The 24998-nt window shown below is 49.1% G+C and overlaps 2 protein-coding genes across 5 annotated transcripts; one reads left to right on the forward strand and one right to left on the reverse strand.

The window, feature by feature from the left end:
- Positions 1 to 2938: 2938 nt before the first annotated feature.
- Positions 2939 to 3665, reverse strand: LOC101171712 (uncharacterized). Its single transcript, XM_004082675.4, has 2 exons — positions 3495 to 3665; positions 2939 to 3375 (listed from the first exon to the last, which is right to left on the reverse strand). The coding sequence occupies exons 1-2, from the start codon at positions 3648 to 3650 to the stop codon at positions 3196 to 3198; spliced, it is 336 nt and encodes a 111-aa protein (XP_004082723.1). The 5' UTR covers positions 3651 to 3665; the 3' UTR covers positions 2939 to 3195.
- Positions 3666 to 5023: 1358 nt separating this feature from the next.
- iars2 (isoleucyl-tRNA synthetase 2, mitochondrial) lies at positions 5024 to 24979 on the forward strand. Of its 4 annotated transcripts, none has more exons than XM_078940362.1 (24): positions 5024 to 5097; positions 8862 to 8984; positions 9086 to 9239; positions 9311 to 9459; positions 9612 to 9661; positions 9737 to 9846; positions 9932 to 10019; positions 10511 to 10626; positions 10819 to 10988; positions 11241 to 11331; positions 11404 to 11555; positions 11620 to 11780; positions 11848 to 11950; positions 15496 to 15589; positions 15865 to 15945; positions 16252 to 16360; positions 16432 to 16534; positions 21425 to 21547; positions 21625 to 21756; positions 21828 to 21934; positions 22007 to 22152; positions 23172 to 23362; positions 23624 to 23768; positions 24549 to 24979. In XM_078940362.1, exons 1-24 carry the CDS (start codon positions 5041 to 5043, stop codon positions 24704 to 24706), a joined length of 2913 nt encoding a protein of 970 aa, XP_078796488.1. In that variant the 5' UTR covers positions 5024 to 5040; the 3' UTR covers positions 24707 to 24979. The 4 variants fall into 4 exon arrangements, with proteins under 4 accessions (XP_078796488.1, XP_004082722.1, XP_011488924.1 ...); XM_011490622.4 differs by lacking the exon at positions 5024 to 5097 and adding an exon at positions 8091 to 8568; XM_020713588.3 differs by lacking the exon at positions 5024 to 5097 and adding an exon at positions 8091 to 8568 and having other exon boundaries at positions 15865 to 15939.
- The last annotated feature ends 19 nt before the right edge of the window (positions 24980 to 24998 follow it).

Genomic DNA, 24998 nt, shown 5'->3' on the forward strand with positions numbered 1-24998 from the left:
GTTCCTGTTCTTCACATGAGGTCATTTCTCTGTGGTTTCTCTGAGTCCCCATAGCAGAAGTGGAAATGATTGCAATTAAAAGATAAGGAGCCGTTGGACTGCTGGTCGCTTTCTTCTCAGCACAGGCATGCATGTCATGTCAATCCTGTTTAAACCTGCGTCCATGTTAGAAACCTTCTGCAGGACCGTCCACCTCCAGCAGAACTACCAACCGCAGCCAGCAGGAGCTCACGCCACGGTGCAGATCTCTGCGCTGACGCGAAACCGAAAGGGTGAGGACCGAAAGCTGACCTCTGCAGCCCAACCTCCAGAGAAAAGCTGGAAATGGTTCAGCGCGACTGGACGGGTTTCTGCAGAACTCTTCACTCGGCAGAAACTAAAGACCGTCTCACAAACACGGCCTGCATTTTGCATAAACGAAAAGTGGCCATACGTGGAAAAAGTGAGAACCGTTGTCGTCTTTATGTGAAATGTTCCCATATCATGAATGAACCACAAAAAAACCACAGCGGAGGCACGAATAAACCCACAAAGAACACGAAAACCAGCGTAGAACATGAGCCGTGTGATTATTCTGCTGTTTATGTGCAAATTACTATGTAATTTTAACGTGATCTGTGCGCCGTATACGTGATCTAAAAGTTATACATTAATGGTTCATGCATGAAAGGTCTGTTAGACGCATGGTTGTGCAAAGACACATTTTTGTGTGCATCTCACAAAAATCACACACAACTGCATAAGATTTATGTCAAATTGCAAAGAAACTACGTAAAATACACAAACTTCGTAATTTTCAACTGATCATAATTCTGAACAAAACTGAACTGAAACACCCGCCTGCTGAAACCCTTGAGGGACATCGACAAATGAAAACGCAACAAACACGTATGAAGTACGTTTATCACGCATGAATGACGGACATTTGATTTGTGGACAATGCACAGATTGTACGCAGCAGCTGTGAGTTAGGCCTACAGAGGACCGATGCTTTCTTTTTCTTTTTTTCAAGTTTTATTAACATATTGATAAATACTCCAGTTGAGAGATACATTTTACCATTTTTTACAAGATTCAACATACTTGAATAGAAACATCAAAAAGGGAACATGGAACAAACCACCCACCCCATCTTAGCATGAAAATCAGAAATAGAGAAAATAAATAAATAAATATAAAAAAACAATATTGATATAGATCAATAGACCACAGGCACAGACTCAATTGGGTAACAGTTCTAGATTTGAAAAATAGTCAATAAAACATTTCCATTTGTTGTAGAATTTTTGCCTGCATCCTCTTAACCCTTGTGCTATCTTAGATGACCCCACCCTTACATTGACGTGTTCTCCCTACCATGATAAAGGTGGAAAGATTTCATGTAATCCATGGACACCAGTGAAGATCACAAATCATTGAAGAAAAAAGGTTCAGAGCACTGTCTAGTGGGTCTAGATGACCCAACTCCCAATGTTAAAGTGCCTAGGATAGCACAAGGGTTAACCAATAACAAAGCTTTTGGATATGAGCAGCCCAGTAACAGGCTGGAAATTAGGCAATGCCAGACCTCCACTAATCCTACACCTTTGCAATAGTGTTTTACTAATCCTCGTGGTTTTCCACCCCAAATGAAAGCCCCAATGATCTTGTCTAATGTATCAAAAAAGTGTTCTGGTAGGAAAAGAGGAAGTAACTGAACTAGGAAAATTAGTTTGGGCAGAATATTCATTTTTACAATATTTATTTTCTCAATGAGAAAGGGAGACTACGCCACCTCTGGATATCAGAGTTCATTTTAGTGACAAGAGGAGTGAAATTAGCAGATACAAGATCTGTATAAGAACGGGTCATGTTGATACCGAGATACTTGAATCCTAATGGGCTGAATTTAAAGGGCAAGTCTGATGGTCTGAGAGCACGAGCGCAGGATTTCTTGGAAAAAGACTTGCTTTTCTGTAAATTTAATTTATAGCCTGACAGGGAACTGAATTTCTCTAAAATATTCAAAACTAAGGGAAGTGGAACATGTACTTCCACTCCACTATCAAAGGCTTTTTCAGCATCTAGAGATATAATCTCAGGAAGTTCAGCTGGGCGTTTAGAATAAAATTGAAAAGTGTGCAGGTATTTAAAAATAATTGTCGCCCTTTTATGAAGCTGGTTTGCTCTTCAGATATTTTAGACGGCAGCACGTTCTCCAGACGGGATGCTATAGCTTTGGCTAACACCTTAACATCAGCATTGAGCAGCGATAGTGGCCTATAAGAATCACATCGCAGTGGGTCTCTGTCCTTTAGGAGAGCTATTGAAGCTTATGTGAGGGTTGGTGGTAGAGACCCCCATGCTAAAGGATTCATTAAACATGGATAAAAGTAGCGGTGCCAATTTTTCAATAAGGACTGATGCCTTCTATGCAGCATGATATCATTTCCATAAAAGGTGTCAGATGAGCCGCTGCAGAGCAGTCAGCTGTTAGACATTTGGTATCTAGAGTTCGCTCTGACCGTAACTAAATTAAGTGCTTCAAGCCAGAAGCATGAAATGTTTCCTTAAAACCACAAGTGAGCAGAATTTGATGTAAACTTTCGATGTAGACTGTTTGAATTAGACTGGCCTTATACAGGAGAGACATTTAAATTTGCTTCTGCTGGAGGAGGACACCCCAGAGCCTGCTCTCACCTGTGATCACCCCCCCAGGTGATTTTAGGGTAAACACAGTAAAGCTGGAGCTCTGCCTGGTGAGAAACCCGAGCCAGTGAGACCTGAACAAACGAGGCTTTGTAATGGGGGGAGCGGAGCCTACAAAGAATTTGGTGAATAACTCCAAAAACTCGTTTTAGTCAATGACCAACCCCCCCACCCCACAAGTCAGGTCAGAAGTTCCTCTTAAGCCCCTCCACCCCCACCCCACTGAAAGTGACAGTGATCAGAGTCAGACTGAAACGTTAAACATCTTTATTCAGGTTTTAAAAAAAAAAAAAAAGACTACAGCAGAGTTCCTACAGATCAGATCCAATCCCCCCACAGACACCAGTGATTACAGATCCAGTCGGTCCCGTGGACCTGGTCTACAGAGCCGGACCTGCTCCGGTAGTGCTCCTGTTGGAACCAGTTCCTCAGCAAACACAGCCACGAACAAGTCCACATACAACCGCGGGTCCAGCAGAGCGCAGAAGAACCACAGAACCCGTCCAGCTACTGGAACCAGCTATACAGCAGGGGGGCCAGCACAGCCAGGGGCGTCAGCAGCAGGGTGGAGCAGCTCGATCCCCCCATGGTGGACACGGCGCTGGAGTTCGCGGAGTTGTTGTTGCTGCTGCTGCTGCTGCTACTGCTGCTGCTGCTGCTGCCGCTGCTGGCCTGAACCTGGGTCACCTGTGGACGAGAGTCCCTTAGTGGACTGACACGCAGCAACACACCGGCTTCCCGCTGCAGGGACGGTGTCCCGCACGGTTGTAGGGATTAAACGCGGCTGAGATAAAGAAACAACTAACCAGCAGGGAGACGTGGACCGCCAGGACCAGAACCGCCAGGACCGCGCCGTACTTCTGGATCATCTTCAGCTTTCTTGGCGCTCGAGTCGTTAGAGGGAGAAGGATGCGAATGAAGCGGGAACCGCGGCCACGCGCTTTAAAGCCCCGTGACGTCATCAGGCAATGAGAGACACCTGCTGCAGCCGCCTTCAGTGACCGTCCGACAAACCGCTACTCAACACTGTACCCCGTTTGGACAGTCCAAAGCGCGGCACAGAACCCAACATTCTCTGGAAAAAAGAAACCGTTGAGTTTCGTGATATTATGGTCTTTATTTAAGATGTTCAAGAATACTCCACTGTTCCTATACTATGAGTCTACAGCACATAGAAGGTCTCTTTGCCCCCAAAGTGCAGATGACTGCCCTCTACGCCCCCCCCCCCCCCCCTCAGTAATTGAATCCATCATAAACAAATTCTATAAAACATTCAGATGCAAAATGCTGCAATGCATCGTTATGAGGAAAGTCTCGTCTCTCCCTTCCTCTTGTGCTGGTCCATTAACTTCTGGTCATGGCGTTACGTCTCCTTGTCTTTGTGTCCTTGTTCCTTGTTCCATGTCCCTCGCCACGCCACAGTAAGTTTTGTTTTAGTTTTGTCATCCTGCTCTGCAGCGCTTTTTGTTTAGTTAAATAAACCCACTAGTCTTGAACCCATGTGCCTCCTGCCTCTGCGGCTGGGTCCTACCGGCTCTCGAGCCTCCTCCCACCGTGACAGAATGGACCAGCCATATTTTATGGACCCAGCAGAGCGGGACATGCGGCTGCTAGAGGCCTACTGCCTGGAAGCCGAAAGGACGAGGTCTTACTGGGATTTTGACCAGGCCCAGTTTGCCTCGTATACCTGGAGTGGGAGCCACCTGGACCTTACAGGGAGCTGTCTTGCCCTGAGGGGGGGTCGTCGTCGCCACCGCCGTCCCCGTCCCCGTCCACGTCCCGTTTTTGTTCCGGCGGTTGTCCCGGATGCACCACATCCTGTGCCAGTGGTGGTCCCGGATGCACCCCAGCCCCATCATGTTCCGGTGGTGGTCCCGGACGCACCACAACCTCGGCCAGTGGTGGTCCCGGATGCACCCCAGCCCCATCATGTTCCGGTGGTGGTCCCGGACGCACCACAACCTCGGCCAGTGGTGGTTCCGGATGCACCACATCCCCGTCCTGTGCCAGTGGTGGTCCCGGATGCACCCCGACCCGTCCCTGCTCCCAGGGGGGTGCTGGCTGCACCCCGACCCGTCCCTGCTCCCAGGGGGGTGCTGGCTGCACCCCGACCCGTCCCTGCTTCCAATGGCATGCCCGACCCGCCGGGCCGACTGCTTTAGTTCTTGTTCTGTCTTGTTTGGTTCTGTTTCCTGTTTTATTTTGAAAGGTTTCCTGTCTTGTCATGTTTTTTGAGTTTTACTTCCTTTGTCCCAATCTGTCCTGATCGTGTTCACCTGTGTCTTGTCTCCCCTGCCTGTATTTAAGTCTCGTCTCTCCCTTCCTCTTGTGCTGGTCCATTAACTTCTGGTCATGGTGTTATGTCTCCTTGTCTTTGTGTCCTTGTTCCATGTCCCTCGCCACGCCACAGTAAGTTTTGTTTTAGTTTTGTCATCCTGCTCTGCAGCGCTTTTTGTTTAGTTAAATAAACCCACTAGTCTTGAACCCGTGTGCCTCATGCCTCTGCGTCTGGGTCCTACCGGCTCTCGAGCCTCCTCCCACCGTGACAAATCCACTTTCAACAAATATTAACTTTATTTAGCCACAAAAACCCTGTTATGGTCTAAAACAGAAGAGGCTAAAAGTGCCTGAAATAAAAAATCTGTCATTCCTTAATTAAACTAGAAACATTTTGACCAACTGCACCATTTGATCCTGAGAAAAATAATTTAATAAATATTAAATGAAAATTGATCTGAAACAAACACAGCAGCACCAATATATTTAATGTTTTAGTCTGAAGAAATAAAAACATTGCTTTGATTATGTTTTATAAATGGATTGTTTATTCATGATCTCAAAGTGCAGCTGTTTTCCTGCATTACCTGCTGTCTTTGTCAAATACTGACACCAACTAAACCACAGGCAGACACAGAATACATTTATGGAAAATAAAGACATCAAAATGTCTACAATATTTCATAAAGAATGACATTAGCATGAGCTGAGGAATCTAAAGGCACGCCATGATCCTGGTGGTGTGTAATAGGCAGCACTCCGCGTACACGTTCCACCTCGCAGCCTGAGCCCCCTCCCCCTTCGTTCTCACACACGCGTGTGACAGGATACAGGGGCAGCTGCACGGACGGCAGTTCAGTTTCAGGCTGTTACAAACTCTGATGGAACAGAGTAAACCAATAGTGGACCAGATTTTATTCCAAGCACTGAGCCGCTGTCACCCCGCCCCCCTTTTGCCCCCCCGAGCAATTGCCCGAATTACCTGTGCCTAAAACCGCTGCCCCGCCCCACTATTTGAGAAGCACTGCACTACAGGAAAGTGTGTGTGGGTGGGGGGGTGATCTTCTGTCCCCTTTTCCACTCCTTCGTGTCCCTTGGGGTTCACAGCCCTGGCATTCCTCAAGGAGAGGAATCCCTGAGTTCTGTCTAGGCCATGAGCCGGGGGTCACACCACATCTGAGCCTGGGGGAGTCCATGTCCCTGTGCTGCTGGTCCTGGTCATTGCCTCTGAGCGCTCCATAATTCCAACAGTGGTGGAGCCTGGTCTGCCCATGTTTACCACACTTGTTGGGGACCCCCACCATTATGGGCGTCCTCCTCTTGGGCGGGGGGAGTTGGCCCCTGCCTTGCTCTCTATGGGACGTCCTGCAAGTCGGGTGGGTGGTATGCTGCGGTGTGGGGCAGATCTTCCGGGGTCTCTGGTTCGTAGAGAGGGGTTGAGGTGTAGGAATTCATACCTAGGCATTAACCAGAGGAGACTTTGAAGGACTCAGGACCACATCTAGCTTTATGGTGGTGTTCAGGATACTCTGCCAGTGGTTAAAAACCAGACTTCAAAGTGTTCCTCAGGTCTTTTTTCATGTTTCTATGCTCATGTCTGCTTTGTGCTGTAGTATTCTGTTTAGGCCGTATGCTCTCACTAATGTTTGCTTTTGTCAAACCTGCTCGATGTGTTCAATCGAGTGTTGTCTTTTGTACCCGCCTTAGGACAACAGATGTAGTTTAGCAGTTGTGCTAAGTCTGGCATATTTATGTTTTGTTATGCTTTGCCACTATTAAAAACCAGGAAATGACCATACTATTGCTGGATGCTGAAAAAGCTTTTGACAGAGTAAACTGGAAATTTCTCATTGCCGCCCTCCAAAAGTTTGGGTTTGGGGAATCATTCATTGACTGGATTAACATATTATATCACAATCCCAATGCATCAATCAGAACTAATAGACAGACTTCTGACAGGTTTTTTCTGGGAGGAGGAACCAGACGAGGTTGCCCACTCTCCCCCTCTCTTTTTGCTATATTTATTGAGCCTCTAGCTCCAGCAATAAGACAGAATGAGAGCATTAAAGGAATTAAAACCAAACACAGCCATCATAAAATCAGTCTTTATACAGTACAGACCAAAAGTTTGGACACACCTTTTCATTCAAATGAATGGGAAAGTGTGTCCAAACTTTTGGTCGTTACTGTACATTCTTATCACTTGTACATACCATCTGCTTATAACAATTTTAAACATATTTAGATTCCAGCTCCAAATTATTCCACAATCTTATTGTGACAGTAAAAGCTGTCCAACACAAAAGACCTTCAACTCTGATCTGTCTGCTTAGCTGCTGGACTGGACAAGCAAAGAAGAAAAATTTTCCTCTTTTTCTGACCATTCTCTGTAGGGATGGTGCGTTTGACACGGATGCTTCGGCGCTTGTTTCACCTTCATGGAATTTGTTTCATGCTTTGACTTTGCACTCTGTAGTTTTGTTGTATTTTTCCGTCTTTGGCCTAAAGTTGTATGCTGAAAGTCTTGGATAAAGATGTCCTGGATCCATTTTAGGTCAGAGAATCTGATTGAGTCATAATGAACATATGGACTATGAATTGTATCGTCAGCCACAAATTATAGAATTCTTGGAAAAATGAACTAACCACCAAATTTAGAACCTTAAAACAGACAAGATTCTATGTCTTTGTGTGGGAAAGGGATGCTGCAATACTTTAACAATCACAAAAGTTACTGGATTTGGCTTAACGGTGGAACCCAACACAACAATTAGCGATACATTCAATAAATGCAGGTGTGCTGTGAGTTATTCATATGTTTCATAAGAATCCTACAAGTTGGTACATGAATGTTTTCAACAATTCCATCAAAAGGACTCGTATGGGACTAGGAGATGTTGCTAGTGTGACCGACATACACAAAGTCAAAAGTTTCTGTCACAGATGTTTTTTTTTGTAACCAGTAATTGACTAAATAAAGGAAAATGATTGAATAAAGAAACAAATTACACTGTTCTTGTGTAATGGAACTGTTGTCAAAGAAAACTCACTCTTTCAGTCTGAACAACAACAAATCCGATTTAAGTGTAACCCGATGAACAAAGGCGAATAAACAGCGACATCGTGAGGAGAATACAGAAAGGATCTAGTCAACGCGAACGCAGGGACATTTCGGACCCCATTGGCTTTCCGTACTGGTCCTACCCTTAATTTCTTCCGTACGAAACATCGCCGCTCGGAACGCAGAGGGCGGCCGGAACATGACAGCACCTTGAGCGCTTCTTTCCAACCCCACAGCGGTGTGAGACGTTCGGTCAGAGGGTTAGCTTGGTAAACGAACCGCCTGTTCTATCCATGCTACTGTGCCGGATTTCGGCCGTAAGCAGGACGTTAGCGGGATGGGGTCGGAGGTCACCCCGAGGTAGCGGCCTGCTCCTCCAGCGCGCCGTCTCCTTGAGCTGTTCTCGCGGCCATGGAGGCGGCGGCGCTCAGCCTGTGGATCCTCAGGCTGTCTACCGAGACTCGGTGCTTCTCCCACGGACGGAGTTTCCAATGAAGCTGGTGGGACGAGCACTAGTGGAGCGGGAGGTTCAGATCCAGCAGGTACCAACCGAACCCTGCTTCAGCCTGTTTTGGTATTGTGTCTCTGCATAGTTTAGAATTACTTTCTGTCTGTGTTTAATTGTAGACAGACTGAATGATACTAATAATTAGAGTTTGACAGAAATAAATCCAGTGTCGTAAACAAAGCCTGAAGGATCATTATCCACATCAGGAATCTGATGGTTTCATTCAGTTGATCTGCACTCTTCATGTAGTTCATTCAGGGTACCAGTGGAGCGTTGGTACACGCGCATGCGCACACACACGTGCTAACAGGGACTTCTCTTCTTCAGGAATGCGATTTTGCAGAGCTGTACTCATGGCAAAGAGAAAGGAAGGCCAAGAAAAAGTTCTCCCTTCACGACGGCCCCCCGTACGCCAACGGGGCCCCACACGTCGGACATGCACTCAACAAGGTTGTTGTTTAGCCCAACATGTGTGCACGAATAGAGCAAGCATGTGGCAAAACCAAACGTCTTCCTCTGTTGTTCGTGGTTGCTGCCACCACTCTCTTCAGATCCTGAAGGATATCCGGAACCGCTTTGAGGTGCTGAGGGGGCGGCAGGTCCACTACGTTCCAGGCTGGGACTGCCACGGCCTGCCCATTGAGCTGAAGGCTCTGGGAGGGCTGTGCGCCAGTGGCCTGACGCCACTGCAGATCAGACAGAGAGGTGAGACCCCTGTGACGGTCACCGGCTCGTCCTCTGGTTCATGACTCACTGCCGGGCTCTGCATCCTGCAGCACGGGAGTTTGCAGAGGGGGCAATAGCTCAGCAGAAAGCTGCCTTCCAGCGCTGGGGGGTGATGGCTGACTGGGAGCAGTGCTACTACACGTTTGACGGGCCATATGAAGCCGCTCAACTGAAGGTCTTCCAAGAGATGTACAGCAAGGTGGGCACACCGAGACACGGCTACTCCTGCTTTCCATCCCAGAATGATGATTATGCCTGATTCTCTATAAGCCGCCGTCTATAGTTGCAGAGCATTTGGCTGTGGGTTGCAGGCCCTTCTGCTAATCTCATACACTTTTGCTGCTCCTCAAGGGTCTCGTATATCAAGACTACAAGCCCGTCTTCTGGTCTCCTTCATCAAGGTGCAGCATTTACCTTCTTTCTTTGTGTTTGTTGTTGTTTGTGGACTTCATCCTTCATCTCTTTGCCCCTCACAGAACAGCCCTGGCAGAGGCTGAGCTAGAGTACAACCCTGAACACGTGAGCCGAGCCGTCTACGCCACCTTTGCACTGACAACGCCGCCACCGGGGCTCCCTGCAGAAGAGGGTAGTTGGATCATCTCCCTCCTGATTCTCAGTTCTGATGGATGTGCATGTTTAGACTCATTCTGAGTGGGCGTGTTCCTCATCAGGTCTGGACGACGTCTCTTTGCTGGTGTGGACCACTCAGCCGTGGACCCTTCCGGCCAACCAGGCAGTGTGCTACATGCCCAATGCAGAGTAAGGCTGAAGGACTTCTGGGACTCAAACGTGATCCAAACCCGTTTCTCTCTGTAAACTACAATCTGAATCAAAAGACGACTTTGTTCAATCAGAAAGGGTCTCTCTCCCTAAAGAAGTTTACAACTTTAGCTGAAGCTGTGATATCCCATACGTCTACTTGGTAATGGCGTAAATGGCGTATTTCCTTATATAGCGCTTTTCTACCTACAAGGCCCAAAGCGCTTTACAGTCACAGAGCCATTCACCCAGTCACACACACATTCACGAATGTGGGAATCGAACCTGCAATCTAACGATCATGGGTAGACCGCCCTACCGCTGTACCACGGCCGACCCAGCTTGTACTTGAATGTAGCCTCCATAGCGGGTCACGGTGCAGATGTGCGTGCTAGCTTGCTGATTCTGATTGGACGCACCCCGTCATGACGGCGGTGGGCACCCAAGTGTGTCCGTCAGTAAAGTGACCTCCGCTCTGTTGTGGGTAACAGGTACTCTGTGGTGAAGCGGGCGGACACCTCTCAGCTGCTGTTGGTAGCCGCGGAGCGCGCCGCCGGTCTGGCAGCTCTGCTGGGAACAGAGCTGAGGAGCGTGAGCACCTTCACAGGTGAACACACAGGAAAAACAGTCTTCTGTCTGAACACCACAGAGCCTTTCTGCAGGACAGCTTTGTCAGTGGCTGGATCTCATCTCTGTGTTTTATCTGATACCTCATGGTATCAGATAAAGTTCCAGCTGACCAGCTGTGTCTTTAAAAACTTCATGGTGGGGTCTTGAAGCACCTTCTTCCTCTGTTCAGGTTCTCAGCTTGAAGGTGGGATGTGCACACATCCCATGAATCCTGGCGTGCAGGTCCCTTTACTGCCAGCCAATCATGTGACCATGGCCAAAGGCACAGGATTGGTCCACACAGCCCCGGCTCACGGCATGGAGGATTACAGCGTGGCCTCACAGTTCAAACTGCCGGTGGTGGGTTGTTACTGGAATGTTTCATGTCCTGACAGACAGGAGAAAGGTCTCACTGTTCTGTTGAGTCCAACCTTCTCCTGCCTATTTCCATGCAGCTAAATGGAAAAAAACCTTTGATGACGTGTCTGTTTAGGGTCATTCATGAGGAGCAGTTTGTAGTTTCCTGTTTTGTGTTGACGTTCAGAGCTCATGTCAGGGTTAGACGTGTGTGTTCATGTCTCGCTGCTTTAAGCAGAGTGTGTTTTGTCTCAGGACTGCATGGTGGATGACGATGGCCGCTTCACAGAGCTGGCCGGACCCCAGCTGCAGGGCCTGTCTGTGCTGACGGAAGGCACCGAGAAAGGTAGACGGACGGGCAGACGTGGCTGAGAAGCAGTTGTGTTATTGTGATGCGTTTCCTCTGCTGCCTTCGCAGTGATTTCCATGCTTAGGGAGAATGGCGCTCTGGTGCTGGAGCAGCAGTGTGTCCACAGTTACCCCTACGACTGGAGAACGAAGCAGCCGGTGCTCATAAGGCCGAGCAAACAGTGGTTCATCAACACACTGTCGCTCAGAGACAAGGCCAAGGTGACAGCACCAGTGTTGTGTGTCTGCTGAGCACAGGCAGGAACTCATGGGTGTGTGTTTGCAGGAAGTGCTGCAGAAGGTTCAGGTTTTGCCAGAATCAGCCAGAGGCAGTCTGCTGGCCATGCTGGACAGACGGACCTACTGGTGCATCTCCAGACAGCGCAGCTGGGGGGTCCCCATCCCCGTCTTCTATCACAAGGACAGCGGAGAGCCTCTCATTAACAAGTGAGTCAACGCCGCACAGGCCCACAGGCCGCTGTGAACCTGCTGACCACGAGTCTGACCTCTGCAGAGACACCGTGACCCACATCGCTGAACTCTTCAAGGAGAAGGGCAGTGACTGCTGGTGGGAACTTCCCATTGAGACCCTGCTGCCCCCAAATGTGCTGAAGAAGGTGAGGAAGCAGGAACAGGTAACTTCAAACGGTGCAGACCCTCTGTCTGTTCTGGACACAACACCCGTGCTAGAACCCTTAGCAGACTTTTCCTGGTAACGCGGTTTACTGCTACACATTGGTAAACCTTGGTTTGGATGCTGCTGCTGTTTCTCTTCTTATTGAGTAACTACTGAACTGGAAAAGTGATGGATTTCTTGAAGGTGCTGTTTGGCTTTTCTCTTCAGAGCATTTCTGTTCAAACAAAGCACTTGTCCCTCAGCAGACGGGTTGCGATCTCTGTCCCCGCGTCCTCTCGTTGTCCTGGGTCTCCTTTGCCTCCTCCCGATAAGTCTCCACCTCCTTTCCACTGTTGGGAACAACAGAGCAGACCTGATCCCCCAAAGAGCACAGCAACAGCTGCCTAAGGACAGAATTCAACAAGTCAACGTCACCATAGAAGTCTCAAACTGGAGGGTGGACACTCTTTACCAGCAACTGTGGAGTGCTCTCCCTAAACCGGGTCACAGACCTCACCCGGAAATCCCAGCTGACACGGCACCAAAAGGGCAGGGAGAGGACGTTCATTCCACAGGAGACAGAGGAGCGTCCACCCAGAACAGGACATGACATTGAAGAAGCCCCTAAATTAAAGTGAAGAAACTCAGACAAGAAGCTCTAACATCCTGAAGGAGAAGTTTAGGAAAAGGGCCCCAACTTCACCATCACACCTGAAGAGGTATAGCCTACAAGAAATTGAGGATTTGCTGCTCATTTGAGAGAATCTGAAGGAAAAAACTTTTTCTCACTTTTTCTCACTATAGTTGGTGGTTGGATGAAGGCTTTTATTGTCAAAAACTTCTGTTTACCCTTAAATCCTAATGACAGAAACGTCTCACATGACCCTGTACAAGAGTTTCCCTGCTCCAGCTCTAAATCCTCGTAATTCCTCCTTTTGCATCAATAACAGCTTCAAGTCTCTTGTGGTCGTTGTGGACGAAGTTCTTTGTTTTCTTGAGTGGTAAAGCCGACTGTTTCCTTTCAGTTCTTGGGCTTTCTTGCTTTGAGATCTCCCAGAGCGGCTCATGAATACTGAGGTCAGGAGACGGACATCATTGCTCCAGAACCTTTAAAACCTGCTGTTAGACTCCACCCACTCCAACACAAACAGAGAGTCATCAAAACTTTAAACCACGTGGCAAAACGAATCCCCGCCTCAACAGAAGCCAAGAAAAAGGAAGAGGTTCATCTGAAGTCGGGCTGTGGATGTACTGAAAGGGCTTTCAACAAGCCAACATATCACACCAGGACGGAAACACAAACATCGTCATTCAGTACGTTTCTCTAAAAAATGTAACAAACGCCAAAAGCAAACCCATTTTAAACACACTGAGACACAACCGGTTCACCCCAAAGACAAAAGAAGCAAGGCAGTTGATGTAGTCCAGCGCAGTGAAGAACGCTCCGAGCTGAACCCTGGAGAAACACCTCCACGGGAGAATGTACCACTACAGGAGAACGTACAACTACAGGAGGATGTAGCACCACGGGAGGATGTAGCACCACGGGAGGATGTAGCACCACGGGAGGATGTAGCACCACGGGTTGATGTAGCACCACGGGAGGATGTAGCACCACGGGAGGATGTAGCACCACGGGAGGATGTAGCACCACGGGAGGATGTAGCACCAGGGGAGGATGTAGCACCAGGGGAGGATGTAGCACCAGGGGAGGATGTAGCACCAGGGGAGGATGTACCGCCACGGGAGGATGTACCGCCACGGGAGGATGTACCGCCACGGGAGGATGTAGCGCCACGGGAGGATGTAGCACCAGGGGAGGATGTAGCACCAGGGGAGGATGTAGCACCAGGGGAGGATGTAGCACCAGGGGAGGATGTAGCACCAGGGGAGGATGTAGCACCAGGGGAGGATGTAGCACCAGGGGAGGATGTAGCACCAGGGGAGGATGTAGCACCAGGGGAGGATGTACCGCCACGGGAGGATGTACCGCCACGGGAGGATGTACCGCCACGGGAGGATGTAGCACCAGGGGAGGATGTAGCACCACGGGAGGATGTAGCACCAGGGGAGGATGTACCGCCACGGGAGGATGTAGCGCCACGGGAGGATGTAGCGCCAGGGGAGGATGTAGCGCCAGGGGAGGATGTAGCGCCAGGGGAGGATGTAGCGCCAGGGGAGGATGTAGCGCCACGGGAGGATGTAGCGCCACGGGAGGATGTAGCGCCACGGGAGGATGTAGCACCAGGGGAGGATGTAGCACCAGGGGAGGATGTAGCACCAGGGGAGGATGTAGCACCAGGGGAGGATGTAGCACCACGGGAGGATGTAGCGCCACGGGAGGATGTAGCGCCACGGGAGGATGTACCGCCACGGGAGGATGTAGCGCCAGGGGAGGATGTAGCGCCAGGGGAGGATGTAGCGCCAGGGGAGGATGTAGCACCAGGGGAGGATGTAGCACCAGGGGAGGATGTAGCACCAGGGGAGGATGTAGCACCAGGGGAGGATGTAGCACCAGGGGAGGATGTAGCACCACGGGAGGATGTAGCACCACGGGAGGATGTAGCACCACGGGAGGATGTAGCACCAGGGGAGGATGTACCGCCACGGGAGGATGTAGCGCCACGGGAGGATGTAGCGCCACGGGAGGATGTAGCGCCACGGGAGGATGTAGCACCAGGGGAGGATGTAGCACCAGGGGAGGATGTAGCACCAGGGGAGGATGTAGCACCACGGGAGGATGTAGCACCAGGGGAGGATGTAGCACCAGGGGAGGATGTAGCACCAGGGGAGGATGTACCACCAGGGGAGGAGCACCCCACGTCCGTTTTGGGCAGTTTATTCCCACTTAAACAGACTCTCATTTGAGGACCAACATGTCCAGATTCTTGACCAGAAGGTGGATGATTTGAAAGAGGGGTCATAGAAGTACATGTTGGTCACCCTTCCCTCAAAAGACGGCGTGGCCTCAGACGCCTCTTTCTCTTCTTTGCCTTGCTGCCCTTCTTCAGTCTAAAGACCAAACCTCCAGTGTGAGCTGCCATCTCAGGATCACCAGAAGAGAGGCTTTTCGCTCTGCTTCCTCTACTTTGTCCCCTTAATGAGGCGTTTAACTGCAGGAACCTGGGTACCCACCTGGAGGACACATGTTGGACTTGGTCCCAGCATCCCTGATGAAGAGTAGTGACACGTATCAAGGAAGAAGACTAGAGGTCCAGATGCCAAGACACAGTTGGCATACATGTGATGAACTGGACTTTTGGCTCTGCCCAACCCATGAGCCTGTTTGGCAGGGACCTCCTGTCTGTGAGGGAGGAAGGAGGACCCGATTCAAAGCTCTTCCTCTCACCTTTCTCCTGCTCCTCAGCCAGTCCAAGCCTCCACCTGTCCTCCTTTTCATCAGTTCTTTACTTTTAGGCACAGGTGAGCCTGTTGGAGCCGTGCAGGATGCTAATGAATGCGGAAAACATGGAGAAAGGACAGAAGTTTTCCGGTGGAAAGCATCTTCAGGGCAAGTACTGAACGGGAATGTTCCTGTGTCTTTAGGCTGGAGCTGGTGCGGCGAGCGACTTTGTTCGAGGTGAAGATGTGCTGGACATCTGGTTTGACAGTGGATCGTCGTGGGCAGCTGTTCTCGAAGGCAAGTCAAGCTCCCAACTTCATCTATCTTGTCAGATGTGCATTTTATTTCTGTTTGGAATAACGAAGTGGGAGAAGTTTAAGTGTGGTTCAGAATGTGATAGGGGATGAACTTTGCTAGATGCGTCCTGTTCGAGACATTGGTTCGCTGTCAGAAGCTGGAGGCGGGGCTCTTCAGTCAGCTGATGTTTTGAAAATATTTAAGCGTGTTGACATTTTGCCATCTGTGAAGCAGGATGTTTTCATTCTTGTGAGCCTCCTCACTGTCGTCTGCAGGGGAGGGGCAGGAGGACCCTGAGGAGCCAGAGAGGCGTCTCCGCTGGCTCCCCTCCTCGCGCCGCAGTCCTCTGGGTGCAGGTTCATGAGTCCTTCTCCTGCAGGGGGCGGGGCTGCAGCTCTTTTCTGTGATGTGCTGCTGTTTTTGTGTCATGAGACTGGAGGAGGTTCCTCCTGAAGCTGAAACTCCCATTTGCAGGCCTCTCTCTCCCTTCTCTGCTTCCGGTGCATGTTTCTGGGTGGAGGTGGGCGGAGCTAGTTGATGCCTCTGCAGCTGTCTGTCAGAATCCTTTTTTGAATGCTGTGTCAAACTAATCTCAGCCTACTTCTAAACCCGTCCGTCCTCCTTTCTGTGTTCTGTCCTTCATGTTGCCCCCCGTCCTGCAGAGCTGGACTCCAGGGCGGATGTGTGCGTGGAGGGCAAGGACCAGCTGGGGGGCTGGTTTCAGTCCTCGCTGCTCACCAGTGTGGCTGTGAGAAACAAAGCTCCTTACAAGTACGTGAGCTGCCTGAAGACCCCCTCCAGAACCTTTTTGTTGCTGTGAAACTCAGAAGCGGATCCTGCAGGTGTCTGGTGGTCCACGGCTTTGCCGTCAGCGAGACGGGAGAGAAGATGTCCAAGTCCCTGGGGAATGTGATCGATCCAGACGAAGTCATCAATGGAGGAAAGGTGAGGACCGTCTTCTCTGTACAAACGCCAGACTTCAGCAGAAAATGGCGGGAAAATGCAGGGTTGGACACCTTCTTCAATGACTGAAGGCCGGGAAAGAGTCTCCATGTAACATGTAACATGGAAGCGGAATAAAACGCTGAAACGCTTGAACCTTACATCCATGACACTCTCAGCTAAGTCACATGATGTTACGTGAGGGCCGTGTCGCACAGCCACTACGTACGATTTATGCATTTTCCACGTATGACACGTCGGTCCATCAGGATACATGCGTGATCTACGTCATTCATACGTGTTTTTGTGTTCTTCGAGGGTTTGGGCCGACGGGTCTTTACGTGAACGTGGTTTTGAGCTGTTCAGAATTTGAGGATTGCGATGATTTCTGAGGTTCTTTGTGTTTTTGTCACATACCTGACATGTTTCAACGGACGTCCAAACATTCCAGGTATTTGCAAAAACACAACCAGCTCTGATAACTAAAGAACCTCAGTAGTCAGTTAGTAATAATGCAGTTTATACACAATTATTACGTAAATCTTATGCAATTGTGTGTGTTTTTTGTGAGATGCATACAGAAATGTATGTTTCTACAACTGTTCCACGTATGTATAATGGACTTTTCATGCATGAACCACCGATGTATAACTTTTAGATCACATATACGGCACACATATCACGTTCAAATGACATCATTGACGCATTGGATTGATCCTTTATTTATCCCACAATGGGGAAATTCTTCTCCGCGTTTTAACCCATCCCCTGGGGGGAGCGGTGAGCTGCAGACTAGCCGCGCTGGGGGGGGCGACAGCTGGCTGGGGAGAGCGGGGATCGATCCGCCAACTTTTCGGTTGTTGGACGACCCGCTCTGCCGCCGCAGCTAAACTGCCGCCCTGATGAATTGCACATAGACACGCACGGTTCATGTTCTGGCAAGGCAAGGCAAGGCAAGTTTATTTGTATAGCACAATTCATACACAAAGTAATTCAAGGTGCTTCACAAAACAGAAAAATGCATTAAAATCACAATAAATCATAGAAATAATCAACATAAAATTTACTTTAAAAGAAAAGAAAAAAAAAATTTGAAAACTGATTTAAAAATAAAGGAAGGAAAGGAAAGAAAAGTGCAGATAGGACCTTTCAGTCATATACACGGCTAAACAGAAATGTTTTAAGTCTAGATTTGAACATGAGCACAGAAGAGGCCTGTCTTACGACTTCAGGGAGGCTGTTCCAGATTTTAGCTGCAGAATATTGAAACGCTGATTCCCCTTGTTTAGTTCTGACTCTGGGAATCAATAGGAGGCCGGCCCCTGAGGTCCTCAGAGTACGAGATGGTTCATATGGCACTAATATGTCAGAGATGTACTTTGGTGCTCGGCCATGGAGAGACTTGTACACAAGCAGAGCTGCTTTGAAGTCTATTCTTTCAGGTACAGGGAGCCAGTGCAGAGACCTGAGCACAGGACTAATGTGATCATACTTCCTGGTTCTGGTCAGGACTCGAGCAGCAGCATTCTGGATGTACTGAAGCTGTTTTACAGCTCGTTTGGAGAGGCCGGTGAGCAGGCCGTTACAGTAGTCTAACCTACTGGAGACAAATGCATGAATAAGTATCTCCAGGTCTGGCTTTGACACTATGTTTTTGATTTTGGCAATGTTTTTCAGATGATAAAATGCCGCTGATGTTACTGACTTGATATGGCTGTTAAAGTTCAGGTCAGAGTCCATGATTACCCCTAGGTTTCTGACTTGATTTGAGGGTTTAAGAGACAGAGAATGAAGGTAGCTGCTGAGACTTTCTCTTTGTTTCTGTGGGCCAAAAATAATAACTTCGGTCTTGTTTGAGTTTAGCTGGAGAAAGTTGTTCTGCATCCACGCACTGATCTGTTGGAGGCAGTGGCTGAGTGAATCCACCGGCCCATATTCACCTGTTGTCAGTGACACATAGATCTGAGTATCATCTGCATAGTTGTGATAAGATATGTTATTACTGCGTATTAACTGCCCTAGTGGCAGCATGTAGAGGTTGAACAGAAGGGGTCCCAGGATCGATCCCTGGGGCACACCACAAGTCAAGGCCATGTAGTCTGAGACACAACTCCCAATTTCAACAAAATATTTCCTGTCTTCTAGATAAGACTTGAGCCAACTTAGGGCAGATCCAGAGATGCCAACCCAGTCTTGGAGTCTGTGCAAAAGGATCCCATGATCAACAGTATCAAAGGCAGCGCTCAGGTCTAGCAGGATTAAGACAGTGACTTTGCCATCATCAGTGTTCAGGCGGATGTCGTTGGTTACCTTGATAGCAGTTTCTGTGCTATGATGGGGTCTAAAACCTGACTGGAAAACATCAAATGAATTGTTTAATAAGAGAAAGTCAGTGAGCTGTTGGTAGACAACTTTTTCAAGGACTTTTCCTAAAAATGGCAGATTAGAGATAGGTCTGTAATTATTCAGTACAGTGGGATCAAGACCGTTTTTCTTCAGGAGAGGTTTAATGACTGCAGTTTTTAATGCCTCTGGAAATATTCCAGATTGAAGAGACATGTTAACTATTTGAGTAATTGATGGCAACACACTGTTCAGGACAGACTTTAGAAATCTAGTGGGTAACACATCAAGGCAGCATGTAGACGAGCTCAGACGGGTGATGGTCTCTTGGACAGTTTGGTCAGTGACAGGTACAAAGTGAGTCAGCTTAGAGTGAGTAGGTGGCCGTTCGATAGTTATATGTGTTGTGGAGTTGATGGCTTTTTAATGCCCTGAACCTTGTCATTAAAAAATACAGCAAACTCATTACATTTAGGTGTGCAAACCAGTTCTATTGGTAGCTGGGTTGGAGGGTTAGTTAATCTGTTTACTGTTGTGAACAGGACACGAGAGTTGTTGCTGCAACTTCCAATGATTTCAGAGAAGTACCTTTCCCTTGTTCTGCATAAGATTTGGTTGTAAGCGTACAACTCCCCCTTATACATTTCATAATGAACCTGGAGTTTTGACTTGCGCCACTTTCGCTCAGCTCTGCGGCACTGTTGTTTCTGTGCCCTGACTAGATCATCGTTCCTCCAGGGAGCTTTCTGTCTATGTTTTCTCAATTTAACCTTCATAGGGGCAATGGCATCCAGAACATTCAAGATGCTAGAAGTAACAGAATTCAGCATTTCATCAACATTGGCACCAGAGGCGTTTTCAGGGTTTATCATTTCTACAAACTGTGCCCTAGTGCTCTCATTTATTTGTCTCCTTTGGACAACTGCAGGGCCAGGCGGTGGTTTGGGAGCAACAGACAGGTCAAAGAATACACAGAAATGATCAGAGAGGGCGACATCAACCACACTGACATTGTAAATAATAACCCCCTTTGTGATGAGCAGGTCCAGAGTGTGCCCTCTGCTGTGGGTGGGGCAACTTACATGCTGAATTAGACCAAAGGTTTCAAGGACAGCATTGAGCTCTTTTGCATTTCTGTCATTGACATTATCAACATGAACATTAAAATCACCTGTAATTACTAGACCATCAAAGTCTGTGCACACAACTGAGAGCATTTCAGTGAAATCATCAATGAAACTTTGGCTGTGCTGAGGAGGTTTGTACATGACTATGCAGAGTAAGGGAGGAGTTTGTTTTAACTCAATCTTAAAGGACACATACTCAAATGATGAAAACACACCAAATGATAGTCTGCGGGTTGCAATATTATCTCTAAACAGTGCAGAAACGCCTCCACCCTTTTTATTTTCTCGTATTTCCGATACATGTTTGTAGTTGGGGGGAGTTGATTCGACTAGAACAATGTTTCCTGTGTTTTTGTCAAGCCATGTTTCAGTTAAAAACATAAAATCAAGATTAAAAGAAGAGATAAGATTATTGATTAAAAATGATTTGTTGCATAAAGATCTGACATTGAGTGCAGCAAGTTTGAGATTAGTTTCCTTGGGACTGGTCGAAACCTTCTTGCTGGGGATATGAACTAGATTTCTTTGATTGGACAGTCTAACTGCCATTCTACGTGGTGCAACTACAGGTATAGCACCAGAAGGAAGCTGTTCATCACAGGGCCCCAGTTTGACATAACCTTTCCTAGGACACTGGGGGCCCGTTTCATCCTAGCTCCGGGGAATAGTACGTCTAGAGGCGCGCAGGGGAGGTCGAGTTGAGGGTAGTTTGGGTGTTGGACCAGGAGGAGCGGGAGCTGGACGGGATTTGGGTGAACGATGGAGGGGGCGCGTTGGAGGGGGTTTGGATGAAGGATAAGGAGGGAGTGCTGGAGGGGTAGGAGAGCTCCTGTGTGGTGTGAGGCTCACAGGTGTTAGGGGAGCCATCTTAATTCCTGACTTAATGAGGCTATCAAAATGGCTAGGTAGGGCCATGGGTGAAAGTGGGGGGGATGAAAAGGAAAGTGAGTCTTCACTGGGAGTAGATGTAGCAGGGGGCGCCCACAGCTGGTCAGACGGTGGTATTTCTGGGGCCAAATCTGGTGGTTGTTGTTGTGGTTCTGCGGTTGGGTCCTTAGCTGGCCGTGGTTGTTGTGATGCTGGTGCAGCTGAGTCCTTAGATGGAGGTGGTTGTGGTGCTGGTGCTGCCGGATCCAAGTCTTTGACCGATGGTGGTGGTGGAGGTAGTTGTTGTTGCCGTTGTGCTGTGGTTCCTGGGACACTGGCTCGGTCCTTCCTTACTGCCTTTTCAGGGCCTTGGCCTCTTCTGCGTTGGTTCGCGTGTTCTTTGCGTGGGTTATTCGTACTTCCTCCGCGGTTTGGGAGTGTTCATTCGTGAACCCGGTGCCGTGTGTGGATGGCGGCCGTGAGACGCGGTCTGGAGGTTTTTCAGGATAGCGAGGCTGAACGGAGACGCTCCTCTGATGCGTCTCGTCTGTGTCAGGATGGCGGCGCTCCTGCTTATGGAGCGGACGTTCTTCGCTGGTGGGTTGCAGAATCCAACATCTTCTCAGAACTCCAGATTGGATCCAATGCTCTGAACTCGGCACGTGACAGCATCAGCAAGGTACCGAGAGGTCAAAGTTCGCAGCTGCACAGGCCTGTGGCTGGCGCTCAGCTCCTCTGCTGTGTTCTCCCCTCCAGCTGAGGAACACGCTGCGCTTCCTGCTGGGGAACCTGCAGGGATTCGACCCGCGCACTCAGTCCGTGGACGCCAAGCGGATGCACTACGTGGATCAGTACATGCTGCACCTGCTCCGCCAGTTCAGCATGAAGGTGAGGAGGCCCGGCCGGCTGTGTGTGTGTGCTTCCTGTGCTGCTGCTGACGAGCGCTGACGTGTGTGCAGGTCACAGACGCCTACAGCGAGTTCGATGCCAGTCGGGTCATCCGCCTGCTGCAGGCCTTCGTCACCAGAGACCTCTCCAGCTTCTACTTCAGCATCATCAAGGACCGGTGAGGGGGCTCCGTGGGGTGCAGCGGCTTCTCTGGGTGCTCTGCTGAATGTGGGCCGTCTCTGTCTGCCAGGCTGTACTGCGACCCGGAGGACTCTCCAGGCAGGAGGTCGTGTCAGACGGCGTTGGAGGAAATCCTGGACGGCGTGACGCGCTCCGTGGCTCCCATCCTGCCACATTTAGCTGAAGAAGTGTATCAGCTGGCTCCAGGACATGAGAGTAGGTGTCCCAGCAGCATCACCTTCCCTCATCAGGCGCTAAGGATTTGGGTATTTGAACCCGAGTCAGTAGCTTGAATGTGAAAGTGTTGGACGCTGATGCTGATGCAGGGGCGTGTCCTTTACGACCAGCCAAGGCTTTTAGAGAACAGAGCCGACTGGTGTCAGCATGTCCAGCCCTGCTGAAGTCACAGCTGCCAAACACCAGCAGCCACATGCAGCAGGGATGTTGGACCACTACACCGCTGTGAACAGAAGCCTCTATAGCTAACCAACAAAACGTCAGTCCAAACAAAACTAGACCCTGAGTGACAGCTCTGAGGTCCTCTAGACCCGGTTCTGGCAGAGCAGCTCTACTTAGGGCTGGAACGATTGATCGACTTAATCAATGAATCCATTTCTATTCCAACGATCCAACAGATAAATTAATAACTGATCTTGGAAAATACCATCTAGATTGAGGTACAGCAGGTTTATGTGACTCTAAGGTAAACCGACCAATCACAGCAACAACACACGTGTGATGTCATTAACACGGATCAGTCCATCATTCCAGTCCAATGTGTGGACAGACTTTGAATAAAGTCATGTGACCATCCAGTGTCTAGAATGTTCTAAGAATGTTCCCTTTGGATTCTTTGGATGTGGAAAAACAACAGTGGTGAACTTTAGGAAACTAACATCTGAATGGATTTGACATTCATTCTAGTTGATTTGTTTGCTAAAGATGATCTGGATCCATTTTAAAATGACCAGATATCACCTGAATCGTATCTTCAACCACAAACTCTGACATGAATCATGTTCACATGAATCCCTGCAGCCGTGGCTCCCATGTTGTAAAAGATGCTGAGAACTCAAACCTTCAGACTGAAGATTCATGGCCTGCCAGGTTAGATTTGCTGTGAAAATGCTGTTTCTGAGGGCAACGATGAAAACGTGAGCCGGCATTACTGCTATGCAGAGCTGGAACGCTGTGTGCTCTGTTCAGAATGACTTCAGCAGATGCTTCCTCTGCAGGAGGAGACACTCTGTTCAGGAGTGGCTGGATCAAAAGCAGCTCGGTGTGGCAGCGTCCGGGGTTGGAGGAGGCCGTGGAAGGTGCGTGCGCCATCAGGGACTCCTTTCTGGCTTCCATTGCCAGCAAAAACGCTGCCCAGTACGACCTGACGGTGGCCATCCAGCCCGGGCTGCTGTTTGAGCTCATGGAGGTGAGTGGAGCCTGCATGGAGGGGACGGCTGCAGTCACCACTGCCCCTACAGGAGCTGCCCGTGTGCGGGGGGCGCAGGTCACCAGCAGGAAATGTTAAGATGCTAGAAACCTGTGAGCCTGAAGGAGAAACTTTGTGATTCAGGCATTTGCAGAAATCCTCAGAAATATCCATCATCAGAGAACAGGAACTTGTTAAAGACCCCGTTTTCACGGGAGGGGGCACTTTGCTCAGGTTTTGACTCCAAACTCGCTTTCTCAGTCTCTCCAGGAGGAGCCCACCTCCACCTCCTCCCAGCTGGTGGAGCTGATGATGGCAGCTCGGGTCAACCTGGTCACTGAATTGCCCCGGGACCTGGACCCACAGGCACTGGTCCGACACGGCAGCTTCCTCATCAACCTGGAAGGTGAGGGCGTGGCTGTGATGACATCACAGTGGACACGTTTAGCACAGCTGTTGAGACTGACAGTCCAGCATCTGTAGTTTCTTCATTTAATGGTCCACATCTCCTGGTAGCGTCTTCATGCTCCGGACACTAGGCTGACAGTACTGATCGCACTGATGTGCCGTCCTGGAGGAGTTGCACACTTGTGAGGGTTGTGCACGCCGACTCATGGTAACGCAGGAGAGACGACACTGTCGGCCTTCAAAAGTCTCCAGAACCTCAGCCAGAAAGCATCAGGATGGAGAAGATGTCTGTGGTCACCACTTTCAGAAGCGCTTCTTCATTGGATGGTCTATTATTTCCACCTGCTGTCTATTCCACTTTCACTAAAACACCAGGAAATGATTGTCAGTCAGTGCTGCTTCCTGATTGGACAGTTTGACTGGAGTATCATCAATATATTTAGCTGTTTGTGTTTCAGTTCAGTCATGACAGAAAATGTTTGACCCAGCAGCAGGATGTACTTTATTTTGAAAGGAACTAGTTTGTGCTGCTGTCTAATGTAAAAAACTACAAAAATGTAAAACGGTTCTAAGTCGAGGGCTACTTTTCCTAAAAGAAAGGCCTAACAGTCACAAAGGGATAAAAGGTTTATTTTTCTAAGTGGGACTCTGAGGGTCCCACTGGGTTCTGGGTAACTTTAAGCATTAAAAGTTTCAGACCCAAATGTAAATAGAATCATCAGTAAAGCCTTTGTCTACAGGTCTGTGTACATAATGCTTCTATGGTTTTGTGTCTCAGGTGGTTTCATCCGTGAAGAGAGTCCCTTCAGCATCGCAGTGGCGCCCTCTGCTGGTGCCCGATGCCCTCGTTGTCGCCGCTACACTTCAGAATCGGCAGACTGCTTGTGCAGTCGCTGCCAGGCCGTCGTCTCGCAGGCTCCACCACTGCGGCCGTAGTCCAAAGGTGGAGGAGGGGCGGGCAGAACGCAGAGGTCCCACCTGTCCCTGGTTGGACGGGTCACACTGGAGCAGAGACAAAGCGGCGTTGAGGGTCACACTTCCTGTTTGAACTGTTGGTCAGTGGAAGAATAAAGTGTAAAACCCAGATCTGTACCTACGTAACCAGCTGAGAAACTCTTAGTGGTTTTAGGTCCTGGATAGGAGATCAGTGTGTCACATGAGGAAGAGGAGTTCAGATGTATTGGAAGTAAATGGGGTTGGAACCAGCAACCAGCTGATCTTGGCCTCT

The sequence above is a fragment of the Oryzias latipes genome, chromosome 22, assembly GCF_053564925.1.
Source record: "Oryzias latipes strain Hd-rR chromosome 22, Olatipes_Hd-rR_3.1".
Classification (NCBI taxonomy): domain Eukaryota; kingdom Metazoa; phylum Chordata; class Actinopteri; order Beloniformes; family Adrianichthyidae; genus Oryzias; species Oryzias latipes.